This window comes from Pyxicephalus adspersus, chromosome 4 (assembly GCF_032062135.1).
Source record: "Pyxicephalus adspersus chromosome 4, UCB_Pads_2.0, whole genome shotgun sequence".
Taxonomy (NCBI): Eukaryota; Metazoa; Chordata; class Amphibia; order Anura; family Pyxicephalidae; genus Pyxicephalus; species Pyxicephalus adspersus.
The window spans coordinates 136,249,735-136,270,682 of NC_092861.1; the positions used below are offsets into that span (position 1 = coordinate 136,249,735).

Here is a 20,948-nt window from a genome sequence, read left to right on the forward strand (position 1 = left end):
AGGGATCCCAAACCCTAGGTCTGACAGGGGGGCTGCGCCTCTGGCCGGTGCACCCCTCAGCGGGGTTAGAAGAAGGACCGCAGGCTCAGGACGGTGGGTGCCCACAGACACAACACGCAAAGTCTGGGCGGGTTCTAACATCATGACGTCACTCTGGGTTTCTTCCCCTTTGAGTGACACACAGCTCCCCGCACATGCACAGTCCGGAGTCCATGCATTTAGTGGTCCGCGGGCTCCAAAAGGTTGGGGACCACTGGATTAGGGGATGGCCAGATTCCAGCTACATGGGTCACAACATGGATTTTTTTTTTGTTGCTTTTAAGTTAGGAAACTGGGTCTTTTTAAAGAGATACAATGGCCTAAACATCTTCAGTATATACATTCCATTATGCATAAATGAACAAAGTGCTGCCAACACAAAACTTGTCATCAAGAACAGAGCTCTGTATCATTGCATGATAATGAATTATAGTATAGTTTTGAGACCACACATTGTCCTTTTGTCAAATATTTATTCACAAGCTCTGCACTTGTTGGCAGTTTATTGGCGTGCTGGTGAACATACGAGCTTGCACTCGTATGTGCTGGTACATATGACATATTCAAGGTAACACACTGTTGGAGCACCTAGATTACCATTGCGATAGAATGGTAGCAGCTAGAGGTTGGAGTCACAGCTCACAGGAGGTTGCAGGGCACTTCCAGGTGTGTAGAACACAAAATATTCCATGGCAGCAGTCCCCAACCTTTATTGCACCATGGACCAGTTTCATGCATGGAAAATTTCCACAAACTGGGTAGCAGGGCAGCAGCTGTCCTCATCAGCCGACGTCTTTGCTGTAATGGGAAAGATCTGCGTCCTTGCTCCTGTTATTTCATTCTGCCAATCACAAAAGCTGGCTTATGTGGTTGTCTGAACAAAATGACGGTAGAGAAAACACAGCGACGGCTGCAGCCTGATTTGTTACACCTCACCACCTGGTACCAGTCTGCAGTCCAGTGATTAGGAAGCCCCCTTCTATCATGTTATGGTTACTTACTACTTTTCATGTTAAACAAATACATATCTTTACTCCAGTTCAAAGGTGCCAGTAAGAGCTTTTTGGGTTCTTTGTACGCTACATGTCAGTCCTTGGAAGGTAAGCTCATACTGAATCTTCTCTCATTACTCTTCCCTTTAACATTCAAACTGTACAAGTGAAAAATCTGCAATTTAGACTGAAAATAAATAAGTGTATTTCCTTGTGTTTAGACAGCCTCCATCAAATGCTCCTCATTTATCCCGATGCTGGCAGGATTATAGAAATAGATAGATGCCACAAATTGGAATTGCATCAATCTGTATCCTAATACTGGTGCTGAAAACACTTTATTTTACAATTTCATCTATCAGTGTAATTCACTGTGTATTATTACTGTTCATGTCATTGAAGACAGTAAGTACTCATTCGTCTAACAAACGCTAAATAAGCAGAAACGGGCAGACCTGGGCTTATAGAAGAATCCGAATATTTTATAATAAAGGGAAAGGCATAAAGGCATAATTAAAAAAAGCCTGGTGTAAAGATAAACGTAAAAGGCACAAAAAATGCAGTATTATATACATAAATGTGTCTTCAAATGCATTTTTAGAAATGCAAGCAGTGTAAGTGCCTAATTGTTTTCATTTTTGGTAATAACCTTTGGTAATAACCTTGCAGTTTCTATATATAAGAACTCAAATAGGGCAAGGAGAAGCAGCAGAAGAAACCAACTGGAAGTGCTTCAGTTAAATTAGCATGCAGATTCACAGAGATGTGCTTATCAGTGTGCTACTTTCACGGTCAAGTCACAGAATGGTCAAGGGACAAGGCCTGTGAGTTTTACTGCAGCACAGAAATACAGGTAGTCCCCGAGTTAAAGACATCCGACGGACAACTCCCAGATATGAACAGAGCTTCCCTGCTGGCTTGTGTGCAGGACAGAGGCTTAATGGGGGCAGGGGGTGGTTTGCATGACTTGCAGAAGAAATATTTCGCTAAACACAGCTGAGGTTGTGAGTGATCTTAAGAACTGAGCTGATCTGTAACATCTTGTAACTCTTTCATAACCAAGACAAACTCTGCAATTAATTCTTTTTGCATATCAAAGCACAGCTTGCTCCAGAAGTTAATGGATGTCCAGGCTCCATAAAGTTTATACAGTAACTGACACATTGCTGCCTAATAATATGTTGAGACAAACATCTGTCCTAATTGCATTTATTAATTACATGTTCCGACTTACATACAAATTCAACTTAGGAACAAACCTACAGTCCCTATCTCGTATGTAACCCCGGGACTACCTGTATTGGATATCCTTCAATGCCAGACAGAGCTGTGCTTTGGTAGGTAATACAGCTCCCTTATATGTATCTTATCTGAGCTGTTTGCTTAAAGATAACCTTTAATTATCCCTGACCATAAATAGATGATCTGTGATTTTATTTTCTTATTTTGTTAGAATTTTATGAACATTTACAACTTGAAGTAAGGATACTTTAGAACCAGATTTATTTTTTTATGCCAGCTTCTGATTTTTAAAGTAATATTCTGCATTTAGGTTAGACTGGAGTGCTGCTTTAGGTGGCAGATCTGTGCATTCAGAGATGTATTACATTCTCACTGCACATCCATTTATTCTTGGCAGAGTACATCAAACCTGCACAGCAAAGACTCTGACACTCTTCCTCTGAGCAATATGTTTATCTGCAATGCAGCTGGGGCTTGACACAGACGAGGAAGGTTGATCTTTTTTTTTTCTTTTAGCAAGGGCAATGAAGAGGAAACTAAATCAGGTGAGCAGTGTAAATGTATATATGGCTGATATTCCCAATAAAGGGTAATGAAAGGGGATCCTGGATGCATTATTGGATGAAACATGAAGGAGGGCTGACTCTGAGGACCTGGGGTATTCTCGGGGATGTGGTCTACAAGCTATTGCCCAGTTCAAATACCACATTTGTGAATGGCCAAGTCTTAATGGCATTGCCCTTAAAATATAATAAAACTCTTGGGGTGATATATTTTTAAAATCTAATCCCCATCTCCCTCCCAACAAAAGCCTACCCAAATCTATGGTTTTGCGCGAGATCTTAACTGCCCACAATGCTTCCAGAATTTTATGTTCTTGAATCCTTATATTAGGCTCTATACCCTTAAATAAGTGGCATCCATAAGGTCAAAACAGAAGGGGTGCACTGGAGGGTTACAAAATTACATTTGTTGTGGTATTGTTTTTTTTATGGCCATGGATGGGGTTTAAAGATCAACTCTGCTAGCTGGCCCCCCAGAAAAAGCAGATGGGAAAAGAACTAGACAGGACCTGTCTCTAGGCTATAAGTACTGGGGTGCCTAGGCACAGTCACATAACAGGAAGTACTGATATTTGTTAAAAAGACTATATACTATATAGGATACTATATATACTATATAGGATGTAAATTCTTGTTTCATGTGTTGAATGTTACTTTAAATGCAAAAGCAAAGCCCTGTCTGGTTTTCTTCCACATTCCTATTCAATGTACTAATTGCCCTCTAACCATTGCTCCTGTTTGAGCACATCAGATATTTCTCAGACACTTCTTGTGCCCTCTTGACATGCAGCAAGTCACAAGACGACAATTTCCATGAAAACTGTCATTAGAAAGAGGTGCCAAGGAGCACTGCCCCAGTGTAGGTAAAATCTGGATGCTGCCTTGTAACCCAGTTATAGACCTAACACAACAAGCTAACTGCTTTTCCAACATGCTTAGGCTAATTGGTTTTAAATGTTTAAACAAATAGATTACTACTGCTATGGTTTCCCATAAACATCCATGGATTTTGGAAACAATTATCAGATGAAACCTTTTATGGGTCAAACTAACAATTCATACAGTATCCAACCTACGCAGCCTGCATATTAAATCAAGCCCATTAAATTTCTAAATAAGTTCTCTTCCAAAGCGGCTTATGACATAATGCAACATGACACACTTATTGGATTCCTGGAAGTCAAAAGAATAAAAAGCACATTTCACACTGGCAAAAGTTTATCATAGGAGCGATGCCCCCTCCTGCCGAAGGCTGGTGTCATATTCTTGGGGTATTCAAACACGTGTGTCCTTTCACAAAGCTGCTGATAGTTACAAGCACAGAAGTTTAATAGGCATAAGTGGTCATCCAACACCAAAATGACATGGAAGCACAAAAGGTATTAAGCCGGTTTCCATAACAAACTCTATTCCATAACATTAATTGTCTAGCACAATTGAAGGCACCTGATGGTTGACTTGTTTTCTGATCTCTGATTAGTAACCTTATGGCGAGGGTTCTGGTATCTTGTTTGATTTGAAATACTCTCCCGCATCAATGTTTAATTACAACCACTATCAATTACACAATTATTAAGAGAGCAAATTAAGGCGAACTTGGATCTAGTTTAAAGGGAGGGTATTGTTTCAAAATGATGAGCTTTCCTAAATCACTGAATATAACCATTAAACACTTTTACCTACTTTCTTTGTAAAGTAGCACCTATTGTGAAGTCCTTTGTCTGACACCAGGAACTATCATACCTACATGTCAAATGGGACTGTAATTTTCCATTTTTTTAAAATAAAATTTTCAGAAGGTGACTTCCCTACTACTATTTACATTTGGAGATCACTAGGAGATTCTATGTTACTGTAAAATGTCAGATCATCCTCAAGTCAACCTAGGCAGGACACCAGGATCCAATTTATGTCCAGGTGGCTCAACTACTACATTCATGCTCCTGCAGTCAAACAGTGAACCTGCCAGTCAATTTACAAGAAAGAATGGGTAGGCGGTGTTTGAAAGGTGTGGCCATGCCAGTAGATGTCAATGCAGAAAATGGAAATAAGACAGTTTGCCTACAGTAAAGAATATTAATGTAAAGTGGAGGACCTACTTTGTCTGTGACCTCTTTTGACCTTAATTCATCTATGTATGCATTGTCTGACTATAGAAGATCTTAAAGACAGAGAGGGTTGAAGGCGATGAACAGTTTTGTGTGACCCCAATTGTGACACAAGACAAATGGCCTGATTTATTAAAGTTCCCCAAGCATGGAGAAGGTAGACTATGGTAAAACTTGGATTTCCTAAAAATATTTTGCTATTAGTTGGAAAATATTTTCAATTTTGGTTGAAAATCCAATCTATCTTCTCCAGTCTTGGAGAACTTTAATGCTTGATCAATGGTTCCTGTTTGGTTGCCTGTTCCTGTCCTAAGCATCTGTTTCTGGTCCTGCTAATCCTGGAAAACAAATCAGATTCCTTCTGCTCCTGATTAGGCCTAGGCAACATTTCTGCTTGCTAATGTCAATCTGTTACCTGCCATGACATTTGGCCTTCACACAAATATTGCCTTCGCTAACCCCTTTGTTTGTTAGTTGGAGCAAACATGAAGACAGAAAAAATAGTCACGTGGACAAATCCAACCCTAATTACACTTCTGGTATAGATTGTAGGTCTGAAAACTGCTTCTTACTTTAAGCCACATCTATTATTAATAGCACAGAAGATTCACAACAATCTGTGACAGGCCAATTAGAATCAGGCGATGACTGCTAAATCTACAAATAGCAGCTGAAACCCCTAGTGAATTCATATGCATGGCCAGGTGATACAGGTGTGTATGTTATAGGAAACCTGTAGGCTGCCATATGTTGTCCTGAAAAAACAAGTTGTATATTATGGAAAAGAAGAAAGGGGAGGGGGTGGTAGTCTGGAGTCTTAAAAACACTTTTAATTTTAGAGTGGCCACTCTGTTCCTCTTTATGTTCAGCATAATGAGTAAGCATTGTATTTAAAAGGTTTAACAGGTGAAGGTAAAGAAAGAAGAATAAAAAGCTAATGCATTCCCTAAATCTAAGTATGTAGGTAGTAGGTAGGTTGTGGTATATTTTTGTTCTTCTTAAAATATGCTTTTAGCTAAGTCCACATTCTGAATATAATACTGAAAACGTTTGTCCTAGAATAATCCATAGATGTGAAATATTTATTAAGCTAAGCCTGAATGCCGTTAGCAGCTCTTTTTTTACAAAGCAAATTGTAATTTACAATTACTATCCTTTTAAGTAGAATTCACAGAGCTATTTAAAGGCATGTGATGTAATGACACCAAACAGAAATAGTTGCTTGCAGAGTAACCTGAACCTACCAAGAGACGTACTGCAGGAAAGGTTACACCTAGGCTGTACGGTACAGTCTGCCATCCTGCTCCGAGGTTCAGACTGGCTAAATGAACGATGCCTTGAGTCATGCCGTCTGCTGTCACTTACTGCAGCATAGCCTGACACAGAGAGGCGAATACAGTAAATCAAATGAGGGTATAAAAAGAAAGGATTGTATCACTGCAGCCTGCTAGAGACCAGAATAATGATGACATTTTTCTTACTGTAATGCCTATCTTTTTCAATGATCTGAGTCTCTTTTCTAAATTCTTAGAATGCAACAAGTGGATAAAATGTAATACAAAACTGCAAAAAAGGGGTATGGCATTTAAAAAAAATATTGTTACTTTGTAAATATAGGCCTTAGTTACAGTCACATTACCAACAATCTGCACAACTTTTGCCTTTGCTACAGTCAGCAACAGAATCCACTGTGATGGAGAACAAAGGGAGCCCTGACATGTTGACAAGTGACATGTTATGTGACATTGCTCCCCCATACGCAAGCATCTGATTTTCTATCCAGCAACATGTACTGGATGGCTGATACGGTTAGTAAAACTGGGTCACATTGCCCTTAGCAATCAAAGTGACCCTTTTTAAAGCACCTCTTCTTTTTTTGCCCGCAAAAAGAAGAAATGTCTATCCTAAAATTAAAACCTAATGTAAAGCATGCATCCTAAAATCAACTGCATTTATGTATTTATCTATACATATATATTTTTTAGACTTAGAAGTAGTTTGTATTTCATTTGTGGCCCTTCTCTTATAGTTGGAATCCCCAATTGTCTGTTTTTTGAACAACAGGGAATATATCAGATGACCCTGACATTGGTCTGATGATGGCTATGACAATTAAATATAATTGTATCCTTGGGAAAGGAAATAAAAGGCAATCTATCCATTGAGAAAAAACAAAAGCATTATCTGTGGTATCCAAAACAGTGTTGGCTTAAGGCTGTGTACACAATTGCAAGTTTTGTAGTTGGAAATGATCTTTCATGATCGTTTCCAGCGACAAAAGAGTGACAGATGAACAAAGGAGTGCTGTATATACAGTAACTGTTCTGTTCTATAAATAGGGGGAGGGGGAGGACAAGCAAGTAGCACCCCATTGTGCTCTTCTCTATTGACCTGAACAGTGATCGTTCTCTGAACGTCGTTCATGGATCAGTCAGAACAGATCTATGGACAATGTTGGATGACCGCTGTACACATGTCAGATTCCTGCCAGAGACAAGCCCGACTTTTAAGGCCACTAGTCCATTTCAGGGGTGGGTGGGAGCACTGTAGGCCGGACTTTGAGTCCTGCCCTAACGGCTCCGCCCACCACCAGGGAAAGCCCCCTGAAGTGAAATCCCTCTCCTCCATATGCATTGCGGAGGAAAGGGATTTCCCTTCAGGGAGCTTTCCCTATTTACGGCGCCGGCAGAAGTATCAACGCCGGTCATGGTAAATAGGGGAGCAACAGCAAGAAGGCAGCACTGGCGCTCCGGCGGCTCCGACTCCAGTAGTTCCTAATGCCCCCTGGCCGACCCGGCTGGCAACCTGCGGCTCCAGGTCGGCCAAGGGGGGTTAGGCCGGAACGAACTACCGGCTAGGCTGTATCTGGCCTAAAGGCTGGAGTTTGCCAACCCTTGATCTAACATATATGCAGACCTTATACTACCAACATGCAATCTACTAGTGCAGGTAGATTAGTAAGATCCCAAACATATTCTTTAAACAGAAAATCTTTTTTGATATATTAGGGAAAGCTAGAACCCCTGCCACAAATGTATTGCTGTCCTTGTTCCTGAAGTTTTTCCATTACTTCCTGTCTCGTAAAACCATTGTCAGAGGGACATGAAGTTTTTGAGATGCTCTGTATACAACCAGAAAATGCCTCTGGTGACCTCATGGTTGCAACATTTGCATTTTCTATCAGTTTTCTAAAATCCTACCTGGCTGCAGACAGAAAAGGAAAGGTCATTTGTAACCATATTTACCTACAAATTGGCTTGTATGGGTTTTTAATATGGTTTAGCATTTTTAATCGAAAGTGGAACATTTATTTAATCATGGCAGAACTTTTTTTTACATAATAAACATTTACTAATACCACTTCTTGCAATTAAAGTACAACCATGAAATGTAAAATTCTAAAAATAATTACTTAATGTTACCACACAATCAATGCAACAATGGAACCCACAGCTGTGGTCTCCAAACCCCTTGCACAATGAGTGGAGCCTACAAACTTACCAGGCTGTGCATAATTTTCACTCCATCTGGATTGACTGTTAGTGCTTCGTTGTACAATTGCTTTGCCTCCTCCAAACAGCCTTTCATCTCGGAGAGCTTCCCACGCATGTACAGCACAGTGTGTGATGTGGGGAAAAGGCTGGCTGCCTCCTGGATACAAAAGCCTGCTTCTTTCATAAGCTGTTGTTCCATAAAGAGTTCAGCTGTACAATAGAAGGGGGAAAAGTACAATAAATAACTCATTATTTTTAATTTGTGACAATTGTCAGAGAGCCACAAACATGCAGAGAAATAAAAATATACACATATATGAGTTAATAAACAATGGCTTCATATGTGTGTGACTGGCACACTGTCATGGAACATTGTGAGATCTGTCAAATGTATTGTATATGCCAAAACTCATTCTTTTAACATTAAAAATATTTTTCAATAGATACTGGGGGCAGTTTAAATGGGTTTCCCGGAAAGAAGGAAATCCTCTGTGTTGGTGAGCCCATAGTGTATTAAAGCTCAATTGAAAACACACCATTTTTTGTCTTCATATTTCTGTATCCCTCACGTTTAATGTTTTGTTACTAATTGTTGCTTGGAATTTCCAAATCATTCATTTGACTTTTTGTTGAATTGCTGCTTTCACATTGCAGTGGTGGCCGTTGGTATAGCTGAGCAACAACCAACCCCCAGCACAAACGTCCTCAGATAACGTTGAATTGTTTGAAAATTGTTTACTGTATATTTATAAAACAGTGGTACTAAAGCCTCAGATAGACATTTGAAGGTCTGGAGAATTGTCGCTGGAAAACAATGCTGGGGGTCCACAATTCACGTCAGGTTTTCATCTGCGCTAAGCACCACCATTCATCTTGGGCAACAATTATCTGGTATGTGTTCATAGCTTTGGACCTATTACAGTGGCCTAATAACTGTCACTGGAAACAATCATTAGTGATCATTTCCAGCAGCATTAGAGACAACGCTGTTCTGTTCCAAGAAGAGAAGCTGAGCACCCCGGTGCGCCCTTCCCATAGAAAACAATAGCAGTCATTAGTGGTCTATCATCGAGCAATTCAAATCAATGGATACTAAACAACATCATAGGACAGAAAGATCTTCTCAGATGGCAAAAGTCTAGTGTCTGTACAAAGCCTAACGGTGGTGCCTTTTAGACTGCACTTCATCTTTAGCAATATTGCAGAAATAAAGAAGAGGAAGTAAGGCTATGAATACAGAGGTTAGTACAAAGTCTACCAAGCTGCGTATATATTTCTGTGACTTCATTTGGGTCACCTAAAAAAAAAGAACCAACATTTTTGTTAGTTAGATCATGAAGATCCTTTGGGCTTGTGTACATGGGCACCTGAATTGCTTTGTTCACTATACAAGTCAATAGAAATTTTTTCAAAGTAACTTGGAGGAGGCCAGATATAGTTAAGTCCGAGACAGAGAACTTTTTTTACCTTTGGTTCTGTACATTACCACAATTCATTTTAAATGAAAAAACTCAAATGCAGTTGAACTGCAGACTTTCAGCTTTAATTCAGTGGGTTGAACAACAAAAGATTGCATGAAAATGTGAGGAACTAAAGCCTTTTTTTACACAATCACTTCATTTCAGGGGCCCAAAAGTATTTGGACAATTGACTTAGGCGATTTCATGGGCTGGTGTGTGCAATTCCTTCGTTATGTCATTATCAATTAAGCAGATAAAAGGCCTAGGGTTGATTTGGGGGGGGAGGGGTGTGTGTGTGCGCGTGCATGCGTGCGTGCTTGTATGTGGAAGATTTTGCTGTGAAAAGACAACATGCGGTCAAAGTAGCTCTCCATGCAGGTGAAACAAGTCATCCTTAAGCTGCAAAAACAGAAAAAAAACCATCCGCTACAATAATAGGAGTGGCAAAATGTACAGTTTGGTACATCATGAGAAAGAAACAAAGCACTGGTGAACTCAGCAACGCCAAAAGACCTGGACGTCCACAGAAGACAACAATGGTGGATGATCGCAGAATAATTTCCATGGTGAAGAGAAACCCCGAAACCCCTAAGCGATTTGCTGGACAAACTCCATGTTATGCAAACATGGTTGGTTAGGGTTCTGTATGTGGACCATGAGGCCTCATTCTGTGGTCCACAAGGTCTTATCCACAGTCATCTACCCAAATGGCATAATGTATTTCTGAAGGATGAAGCAAGCAAGGCAGGATTAGGTGTTTAAATAAGTTTCCACTGAACATTTATTGACCTTCCATTAGAGGATAAATTCTAAGCAATTTGCTGGAAAAACCCTCTTATACATCCATGTTATGCAAACATTTGCCAGATGGTGTTCTTGCCTATTGTAGTCATTATAAAGCCTTACTGTCCTGAGCCGCTTATACCAGTTGCATGCTCTATTACTGATAGTGTTGCTCCCTTGATGACACCAGAGTATTAATGTTTAGTACAGTGGGTGGGCTTCAATTTCCAGATTGAAGATCACTAACCTGAATCAATCATTTATTGAGTTGACTAGCAACTAGCAAACAGTGGAGATGTCTAGCTGATTAGGGGTTTTATTTTTTTCTATTGACGGCAATGCCAAGGGTTACTTTTGCTGAGAATGACACAAGTTAAGGGTTATTATATTCCCTTTGGCTAAGTGTTTTATAATTTGATACTGAAAGCAGGCTCAGGTTCAAGGAGGCAGTATAGAACCTGTGCCCATTGACAGGGATTCACTTTCAGACCTCAGATGACCTCTCAATAAAATAAATCCAAAAGATGAGACAAGTAGAAATCCTTAAACTACTGTTAGAATAAATTACATTATTATTTACTTGCATAACCTCATTTGTAACTAATTCGCTATAACTAGTAATGACCCAACTGGGACTGGTTGAGCAGAGATTACCACTGTTTTCTTGCAGTGCTGGAGCTCTTGGATCTTCATGGAAGTGGTTGCCACCAGATCAAGCATAAGGACCAGTAAGTGTTTACTGCTGTCTTTACATTGGACAAATCACTTAATTTTTCAATAGTGATTTTCTGTAAATTGATTTCTATGTTTCAAGAACCTAGTGGCAGTAGGTCCTACAGTAGCTGTTAGCTCTACATACCCTGGCAGCAGAGGTGGGATTACCTTGGACATGGAGTCAAAGTGTCTTCCAGTCTTCAGTGGAAAACCCCACAAGGGATGATGGGCTGGTGACCCTAGGGGAGAACACCAAGTTGTGGCCCCCAGGCTCTCCCCACCAGGGATAAACAGAATAGAGGGCTTTGGTGAAGGGACAGCTAAGATCATGTACTGAGTAGGAAGACAGCGAGAGTCTAGCCAGACTGAGGTCAGGGCAGGCAGCTGACAAGTGTAGTCAAGATCAGGCGTTCAAAAAAGGCACAATGCAGTGGAACCTAACTGAGCAAATCTCAGGTAACAGGTCTGAGGATCCAGCAACCAGAGCCTATAATCAGGGAGGTATAAAGAAGGCTAGCAGCCAATAGCAGGATTTAAGGTTGGAATGAGGAACTACTCTGCTCATTGGCAGCTGCACATACTCCGAAATCCCCTTCAGCTATGCACAGCCTCAGAGTAAGTGCAGGGGATGCTGGAAATAGCAAATCTTTGCACAGCTAAAGGGAGACTGAGGGTGCTGAAAGCTGCTGGACAGATGATCTGAGTTGTAACAGTAGCTATTAGACCAGGGGTGGGCTAACTTTTTTAGTCAGGGGCCACAATCTGATACAAAATTTGAGAGAGGGGCCGGGCCGATAGGGGAGTGGGCAGGGTCATCATGACGCCACTGAACATGACATCATGATGGCAAAACCCCCGCACAAATCCTAGCCTGCAATGGGAGAGTGGGCGGGTTGTGTGGAGGGACACAGCCCGCCCACCTCTACGAGCTGGGATACAATTGGGGGACGTGTTCCGCGGCTCTGGCTGGTGCGGCCCCGCTCCAAGAGCCGTGGACCACCCAAAGGGCCAGAGAAACAACCTTTTTGGGCCGTAGTTTGCCCATGCCTGTATTAGACTGTGAGCTCTGTAGGGGAAGATGACTATTTCTCTGTGCTCTGTACAGCACTTAGGAATATTTTGTTACTAGTTTATATCTTACCTTTTATTTAAATGTGCAAACAGTGTCTGCTAAATATTGTCTTGTTGACGTAAGTTCAACTAGGTAGAACAATTCATCAATAAGTACAAAAGCATTTTAAAGCATGACTCTAAAATAAGATAAAAATGAATCGCCTAATAAAAGTACAATAAAAAATATCAAAACCAGCTTTAGCTCTAAAAACTACTTTCAATCTAAAGATTTTCCTCACAGTACTTTTTTTTCTTGGTACTAGAGTCTGTGGATCAGTATCATTGCTCTGAGCTCAGGCTGTCTAGGTCCTGCCGAGCCTAGGACTGGACAGTAAATGCAGAAGTAGCAAAGCAAGGAGTTCATCAATCGGTCTCTATGCAATCTATTTATATCTTTCTGTCAGTACATAACATTTTTTCTTGGGTTGCTTCAGTTACTTACACTGTTTGCTTTCTAAAAATAGTTTAATGATGCTTATTGATTACAGAGCTGCTTTTTGTGTCTTTTAGGTCTGCCTGGGTTTTAAATTTTAGGTTTTTCATTGGAGAGACAACAATAAAAACCAGACAGAGGTTATATACTTTCTAATTACTGTCAAGTGATACACTTCTGTTAAATCTCTATGGGAAATAAAAAGATATACATGAAATCCTTTGGGTTTAGCCAGATTATCCAAATCCTACACAGGAACACGGACTTGATCATCGCCCTCTGGTGGACTGAATGTTCTTAATGTATACGGTGAGTCACCTGTAATGAATGCCATTATCTACAGAGAGTCAACATTGCCAAGGTTACAGATGACAGAGTAAAGCTAGGAGTAAAATAACTCATCTCGGGGTGTGTTCTAAGTGTGAATTACATTAGTTGCCAAGTTCCATTCATAAAGAAAAACTTGAATTGTAAGCTTTCTTATTAATAATATCCGCCTCTCCCAAAGAAGAAGAGACCTCTGGGTAAATGCCATATTTAATTCTAAGTCTGTGAATGGGTCATATGTTTAATGCATCACATGCTAGGGATAAAGAAGTGTTGGTTCAGGTCCCCTGCACAGCTTTGTATTGCCGTATGCTGAGTGTTACTGCAACGTACAATAGTGCACCATGAATGTGCCATTCATATATACCTACTGTGGGCGTGAGTGTACTGATATATATATATATATATATATATATATATTAGAAAAAATGGATGCATTATGAGCTGCCTTTCATCTGCACACCCAGTAACAGGTTGCCAAGTCTATGCCATCTCCCTCTCCTGCCCTGTAGTCCCTGCTCAGTTACCGGCCACGCAGCTTGATTAGCTCCCACGGGTCAGCATGCTCAGATCAATGGGAAAGGAGCCTCTGACAATGGCATAAAATCCCTAATGTGCATTATTCACCATTGACAAGGTGTGAAAGACATGAGGGGGAAACTGTGCATTGCTCAGATATTCATGTGGGTCATTTAAAAGTAAAATTCAACTGTCTCCATTCATTTTTCAGCAGATATTTGCCCGGATCCCCTTTCCTCATTGCATGCTATCATTTTAGATTAGAGAGGTATGGAAATAATTGGCGTGGCGCTGATGCTTTCCTGTCTACAGAGGAAAAGAATTGTAATGTGAAGAGTCAGGCAGTTCACAATATGGAGCAAAATATCAAGATTTAGAAAGATTCAGTTGAACCAGCTCTGCAATGAGGATGGTGTGCCCTGCATCTGTTATTGAGGCAAAGGCTATTAGGGAATCATTCACCTTCGATAACCCCTAAACACAAAAAAACAACTAAAAACAATTGAAAGTTTTTTTTCTTCCTTTCACGTTTCTTTATAAATAAATCAGTACACAACATAGCTGGGTCAGGACTATTTTAAATACCAGATCATGGCACATAAAAACACAATAAAATGTACACTAACCAATATATTACAAACATATAAACTGACAACAGAACAAAAGCTTCCTGTACTTACGTTCTTGCTAAATCAGGACTGATGTAGTATCCCACAAATGACACAATTATTCCAATCCTGGCACCTATGAAGTTATTGGCTGTATTCACAAATATCTGAGGGCTGATTCACATAAGTGCAGCATTGGTGAATTATTGTAACATGGCATACACTTTACCATGCATTGTCAACTAATTTAGTTGAAAGAACCACAATGGACCAGAATATACACATGGACTATTTTTCTGGATGCAGCACACTACAATGCACAGAAGTGGATTACCATGTCTTGCTTGAGCTGCAATGCAAATGGCATTGCGTTTAAACCTATGGAATAGCAAGGCACCAATGCATATGCATTATCGTGTATTGTAGTGTGTAAATGTACCTGTGATCTGTCTTTGTTAAATCCTCTCACCTTGTTACTTGCTACACCTTCAAGCAAAAAGGTGAGAGGTCAGTCAGCTTGTGAAATATTGGATATTAATTCCCATGTGTAGACACATTGAAGACACACCTCACTGCTAGGTAGGTCTGAACCAAGAAACCAGTTTTACTCCAATTTTGCAAAAGGAACTTTCCCTGCTCTCATTTTGCATGTGTCCTGCAGCATGATGCATTGTTGGAGCTTGGTAAACTCATATTAACGAATAGATTTCAGAAGCTGAATCTGGACAATAAATGTTCTCCTGTTGCCAGGTAAAAGGTAAATATGTACCTGGTTACGTTTTGGGATTGAACAGTTTACGATTTTGCAAAAATATAAATCTCTACAGTATAGTACTTTAATCTTCTGATCACTACCAGCCTTTGATCGTCTTGCCTAATTATGTACCACTTGTATCATTACTGACTGGTACAACAGCTTGAAGGCACAATACTCTACTTTACCCAACATAAACTCTATTATACAGTTTTGTGCATTTTTTGCATCGAGACCTTAAATCGAAAAGCAGTAAGATATTGATTCACATTTTACATTTAATTATGAATGTTGACTGCAGCCCTCTAAGCCCCGGAGATGTAAGGTAGCTAAAACAAGGTCAGAAAAGTTCAGCATCCAGCAGAAGCTTTAATAACATCATGCAACTAATCAAATATTATAGATTATTCCAACATAAAAATAGCAACTTGAGTTCGTACAAGTGCCGTTAACCTCCCTGGCAGTCTAATTTTGTCAGTATTTTTATGCCAAAAGCTTTACATTGTTTTGTATGGAAATTTATTTTACTTTGTAGGCCTATAATTCTTAGGCATAACTCACCGAAATATGCCCAATATATAATAAATTTAATAAAAAACTTAATATATATATATATATATATATATAAATATTATAATTATTACTTTGTATTGGATTCAATACAGTTATTTTGTTTTGGAATCTAATAAAAAATAATTTGAATTTCCTGCTGTGCTCCCTCGCACGCACCGACTTCACCGGGAACTCCCAGGGAATGTCAGTGCACTTGCCGGGGGAAGATCGGAAGAAGAGGACGCGGCCTGAAGATGGGATCCGACAGGCAGGACACCGGAGGATGCCAATGGGACCAGGTAATTGTTTTATGTTTTTAGCTGCCGCTTTCAGCAGGATTTTTCTTACCCTGAGACACACTCTGGATTACCGCTCAGGGGGTTGAAGTTGTTAATATGCAGCTAAAATGTCTGTAAAGAAGTCACTTTAGCCCGGACATAATAGATAGTTTGTGGACAGCTAACCATCACAATGTTATAGGATGTTGGACATGAAAATTATGGATATTACCATGGAGTTTAGGTCCTCCTTGCAGCTTTAATAGAATCTGCCCTTCTGGAATAGCTTGTTGAGGTTATGAAATGTGTATGTGGGAATTTGTGCTCATTCAGCCTGAAAATCATTTGTATGGTCAGATATTGATGTTGATGAGAAAATCCTGCTCATGGTAGACTGGTGTTCCAATGTCCCATGTTTTTATGATGCCAGTTGTGTTTCAAGGCAGCGGTCGCCAACTGGTGGTCCAGATAAAATTTTGGTTGTCTGTGTCTCTGGCTAGTGCACCCTCCAACGGGGTTAGGAGAAGGACCCCACTGGGGGGGGTTGGACTAGCTAAAGCTGCATCCCCCGTATAAACACAACCCACCTACTTTCCCATCGCAGGGTCAGAGCGGTGGGTGGGTTGTGTCTCTAGACACAGCCTGCCCACTCTCCCATCACAGGCTGGTTCTGACACCATGACATCAGTCTGGGAGAAGTTTCTTCCTCTTTGAGTGACACACGGCTCCCCGTGCATGCGCGGTCCAGATACTGTGAATTTATTGGTTCGTGAAGTCTTAAAGGTTGGAGACCACTGTTTTAAGGAGTAATGTACCACATTGTATATTATGCTGGCACTTTAAGTCCATCAAGTTAAACCACTAGGAAAATAAACATATCCCAGATATAAAACCCTATGGACATAGTTGCTCCAGAGGAAGGCAAAAAACCCCTGGTACAATTTGCTCCAACAGGAAAAAAAATTCCTTCCTGGTTCCATGAGGCAATCGGATGTTCCCTGGATCAACAGTCTGTAATCTTTCCTTAACAGCTTTAACACCAAGATCTATAAATACTGTTTAATATTATTAATATTATTATTATTAATAATAATAATTAAATAATAATAATAATGGTAATATTAATACAGTCAAATTGAAAAGAATCATCCCGAACTGTGACACTGCTTTAGGGCACACGTGTTATACAGAAAGTTAATAGTTAACCATTCTCCAGCATGTTATGGCAAGCTAGACAGCTCAGCATACTTTGACAAAGTTAACGATCTGAGAACCAGCATGTACCAATTTTTCCCTGGGAACTTTGAGGGGCACACTTTTTAAAATATACATAAAGCCTCTATTGTGTTGGATTGCCATGCTCCGATTGGAATGCATGCTATTTTTAAAACTGTGATCTAGCAAAACACCCAGATCCTTCTCTATTTTGATCCCCCCCCCCTCTAAAGTATTTCCTCTAGACTGTATGAAGCATGCATGCTGTTGCCCTCAAGTGCATAACTTTACGTTTATTAATATTACCTAAAATAACAGTGCATCTAGGTCTGCTGGAAGATTATAGATATCCTGTAAAGACTTTATTCCATTACAAACTTTGGTGTTTAGTGTCATCCGAGTACTTACTCAACAATTTGGAAGGTGTCCATTTTTGTGATGTAATGTACCCATAGTTATATGGTCAAGCATATGTACTCTAGCCTAACCAGCCCAGACAATTCAGGTAGCTCTGTTATCCTGAACTCTGTTAATGGAGTTGAGTTCCGACCCATCTTTTTGTGCCCTACCATTGATCAGCAAAACCGTCGATTATAGTTATGAACCAAAAGTACAGACCTCATACTAGCAGACAAACTGGCTTTGTGTGACATTTGAGTCTACCTTTTCTTTCATTTTATTTCCATCCCAAAAAACTTTAATTACTGCCTCATCTCCAAAATACTCTGTTCTTCACAGGAGGCGACCAGAGTTTTAGTCTCAGCTACTGACACTTATGGCTACCATTTTACTAAACAGATGGTCACCTTTTTTTAAAAGCAGCAGTAAGGGTTTAAATCCCTAAAACAATTCCTCTTTTTTTTACATTTTAAATATATATTAGTTATTATAAATATATAAATATCTTTACTGGCTTCTTACAAGGATTAGGCTATGCTTTGCCTTGTAAGCATTTTACTACTCATGTCTCATCTATAATTGTTACTTCAATCAAGACTATCCAACCACTGCACTCTATAAATGCCCTGGTAATGTCCTTTTCACTTATATATTCATCCTAGGTGAGGCTTCTAGGACTCAGACAATCTGCATTTTCTAGACATAGAAACAGGATTTAAAAATAATCATAAATACAATATAATCATAAAACAATGTATCAGGAATTTTCTGTGCCACTCCGCTCCTTTAGTACTGAAAATGACGTTAATCTCATTTATGTGCAACAATTATAGATGTCACTGCAGAAATCTTTATTTTCACATAAGTTGTCATGTATTGTGCTGTATAAAATGAGCTTTCAGCTTAACTAGAACAGAATCAAAATCAACATTCTGTCAGCATTTTAAATTATGCTGCAGGCAGAGCTAATGCAGGTATTTTGGATTCATCTGAGAGGCCTCCTCTGACAGGCCATATTGCTTGATAAGAAATGTGCATTTTAATGTCACACATAGTTTTATAGCTAAAAAGTAATATTTTTCTGTACAGACCTGTATAGAAAACATCATATTAATGACATTGGGTCTGAATGCAGTAGATGTCTGATGCTTGGGACTGTAAAGTCACCAAAAGTGATGATTTAGGACTTTGCAGTATAATACATACTTTTAGTTATGTGTCACTGTCAGAGTGTCCCAGAGACCCATTGGAAAGATCTTTATTGAAGGTCACTCTGTCTACCCACATGGTATGGTGTCTCATTCAACATGCTGATGAAGTGGAATCTCGTTCTTTTTGCTGCATATTTCACGTTGTAAGCTCAATGAAAAACAGTAATAAAAAGGTGAGGACATCTCAGAATGGATGTGAAAGCTGGATGAAGCTGGGAACTCTACCATTTCAAAAATAATATCCGTTTGAAAGTACAGTCTATTAAAGTGGGCTTTACTCTTTAAAACTAAAAAGTATGACTGAGCCTCATAGGAATCAGACACAACAGAAACATGGAAAGTTCCGGGGCTCTTTTTGCTTTACTTTCATAAACTTGTACCAAACTTAGTGTTCCTGACTTACAGCTCAGCACTTTTGCTGCAGAAGTTTTGTGTTGTTAAGCTGTAATCCTTATTATTGTTCGGTGGTCCCCGATATTCAATTTTTTAGCTACTGTTCTTGTTGGCTGATCTGGCTATGGTTCATTTGTGCACCAGAAAGAGTGTTGTTCAAACATTATTTTGTCCATGCCTTTTACATACTTATATTCTAAAATCTGAATGAGCAGCAGTGTTAAGCACATACCAGCCACAGCCATTCTCCAAGGCTAATAATTGCTAAACTCTAGCAAAACCAAATCTTCACGTGATAATCTAACTTTTAGAACATCAGCCACTGTTTTTGGCCATTCTGACTTTGGTTCATATGTGCACCAAAAAGAGTGTTGTTTATCAAACAACTTTGTTCACATTATTTTGTCTATTCCTTCTACAAACTTAGTATGCATACACATGTAGGACTGAAAGAAATATGAACAAGCACTGTACATACAGCACCGTTCTGCACTATGGAGAGGGGGGAATGAGCGAGCGGCACCCCGCTGCACTCTCTCCCCTTCATTTGTATTGCAGTCATTCGTCATACATGGATCCGCTAGGACAGATCCATGAACAACGTTAGACGAGCACTGTACACCAGTCAGATTCTCGTACGGTACTAGCCCTGAAGCAATAATTGGACAAGAATCCTATGAAGTGTGTACATAGCCTTAAAGTCTAAAACCTGAGCAGCAGCACTGAACCTCCAACAGCAGCAGCAGCCATTCTCCAAGGCCTATAGTTGTTAAACTTTACAAATTTAGCTTCACATGATGAGCCAAGAATTAGTATATGGTCTGGAAACAGAAAGAAATTTCACAAATGGGATATCCGAAGCTGCTTGTACAGATGATTTTAGTTCATTTGACACATATCCTATTAAAATGACCTAAATCCAGCCCTACCTTATAGCAGTTTAGAGAAGGATAGAAACATGTCCATGTTGCCTATAACAAACAATATTATCTTTTTTATTTGCACTAAAATAAAAAGGTCTTACTGGCTCAGATATTTACACTATTGTTAAAATGCATAAAATATAGTTTACATTATATACTAGTAAATCCAAATACGCTTTTATTATGTAGTATGAGCATTTTGACACTCACCAGCCTGAAGCCAAATCTGCTCAAGGGTGATCCATTGCTGCATTGGTCCTTGCCTGTGAGTACTGCTGTGCATGGATATCTCAGACATGGCCTGCTCCATGCGGGATGCTGCAATAGATGATGCCCGCTGGGATCCTACAAACACATTATTACAAGTTAGGCAGATAATACTATAAATATTTAACTGTAACTAAACAATAATAGTTACAAAAAGAACCGCCTTTATTAGCTTCAAGGTGACCAGTCTAGGAATAAGAACCCCAAATTTCATTTATTGTGTTAATTTTTAAATAATACAATAAACAATTTTAAATAAAAATCCTAAATTGATATGAATGTTTTATATTTACTACTTGTGGTCAGCAATAGATGAACTACAAATAGTAAAAGCTATTAAAATGCATTAAAAACTACATTGTGAAACAACAACAAAAACGAGGGATAGTAGGGAGATCAGATAATGAAGACTAGGAGAACTGAGGTGACGCATACTCTCCCTTTCTCCTAGGAGAGATGGAACCTTATGGTTCAGTATGTGGAACAGGTGTCCCCAGCTGCCTCCTTGCTGGACTGGATGAATACAATGACAGGAGCTCCACCCGGATGAGCTCCTGTCAT

At 39.6% G+C, this 20,948-nt stretch overlaps 1 protein-coding gene across 6 annotated transcripts in view; it reads right to left on the reverse strand.

Annotated features, from left to right (window-relative positions):
- Positions 1-20,948, reverse strand: part of TTC7A (tetratricopeptide repeat domain 7A) — a 211,536-nt gene that overhangs the window by 32,629 nt on the left and 157,959 nt on the right. For all 6 annotated transcript variants that reach the window (XM_072409750.1, XM_072409749.1, XM_072409745.1 and 3 more), the window contains 2 exons: positions 20,331-20,465; positions 8,446-8,648 (listed from right to left, as the gene is read on the reverse strand). In XM_072409750.1, the coding sequence (XP_072265851.1) occupies positions 8,446-8,648; positions 20,331-20,465 (338 nt within the window). The remainder of the gene's footprint in view (positions 1-8,445; positions 8,649-20,330; positions 20,466-20,948) is intronic.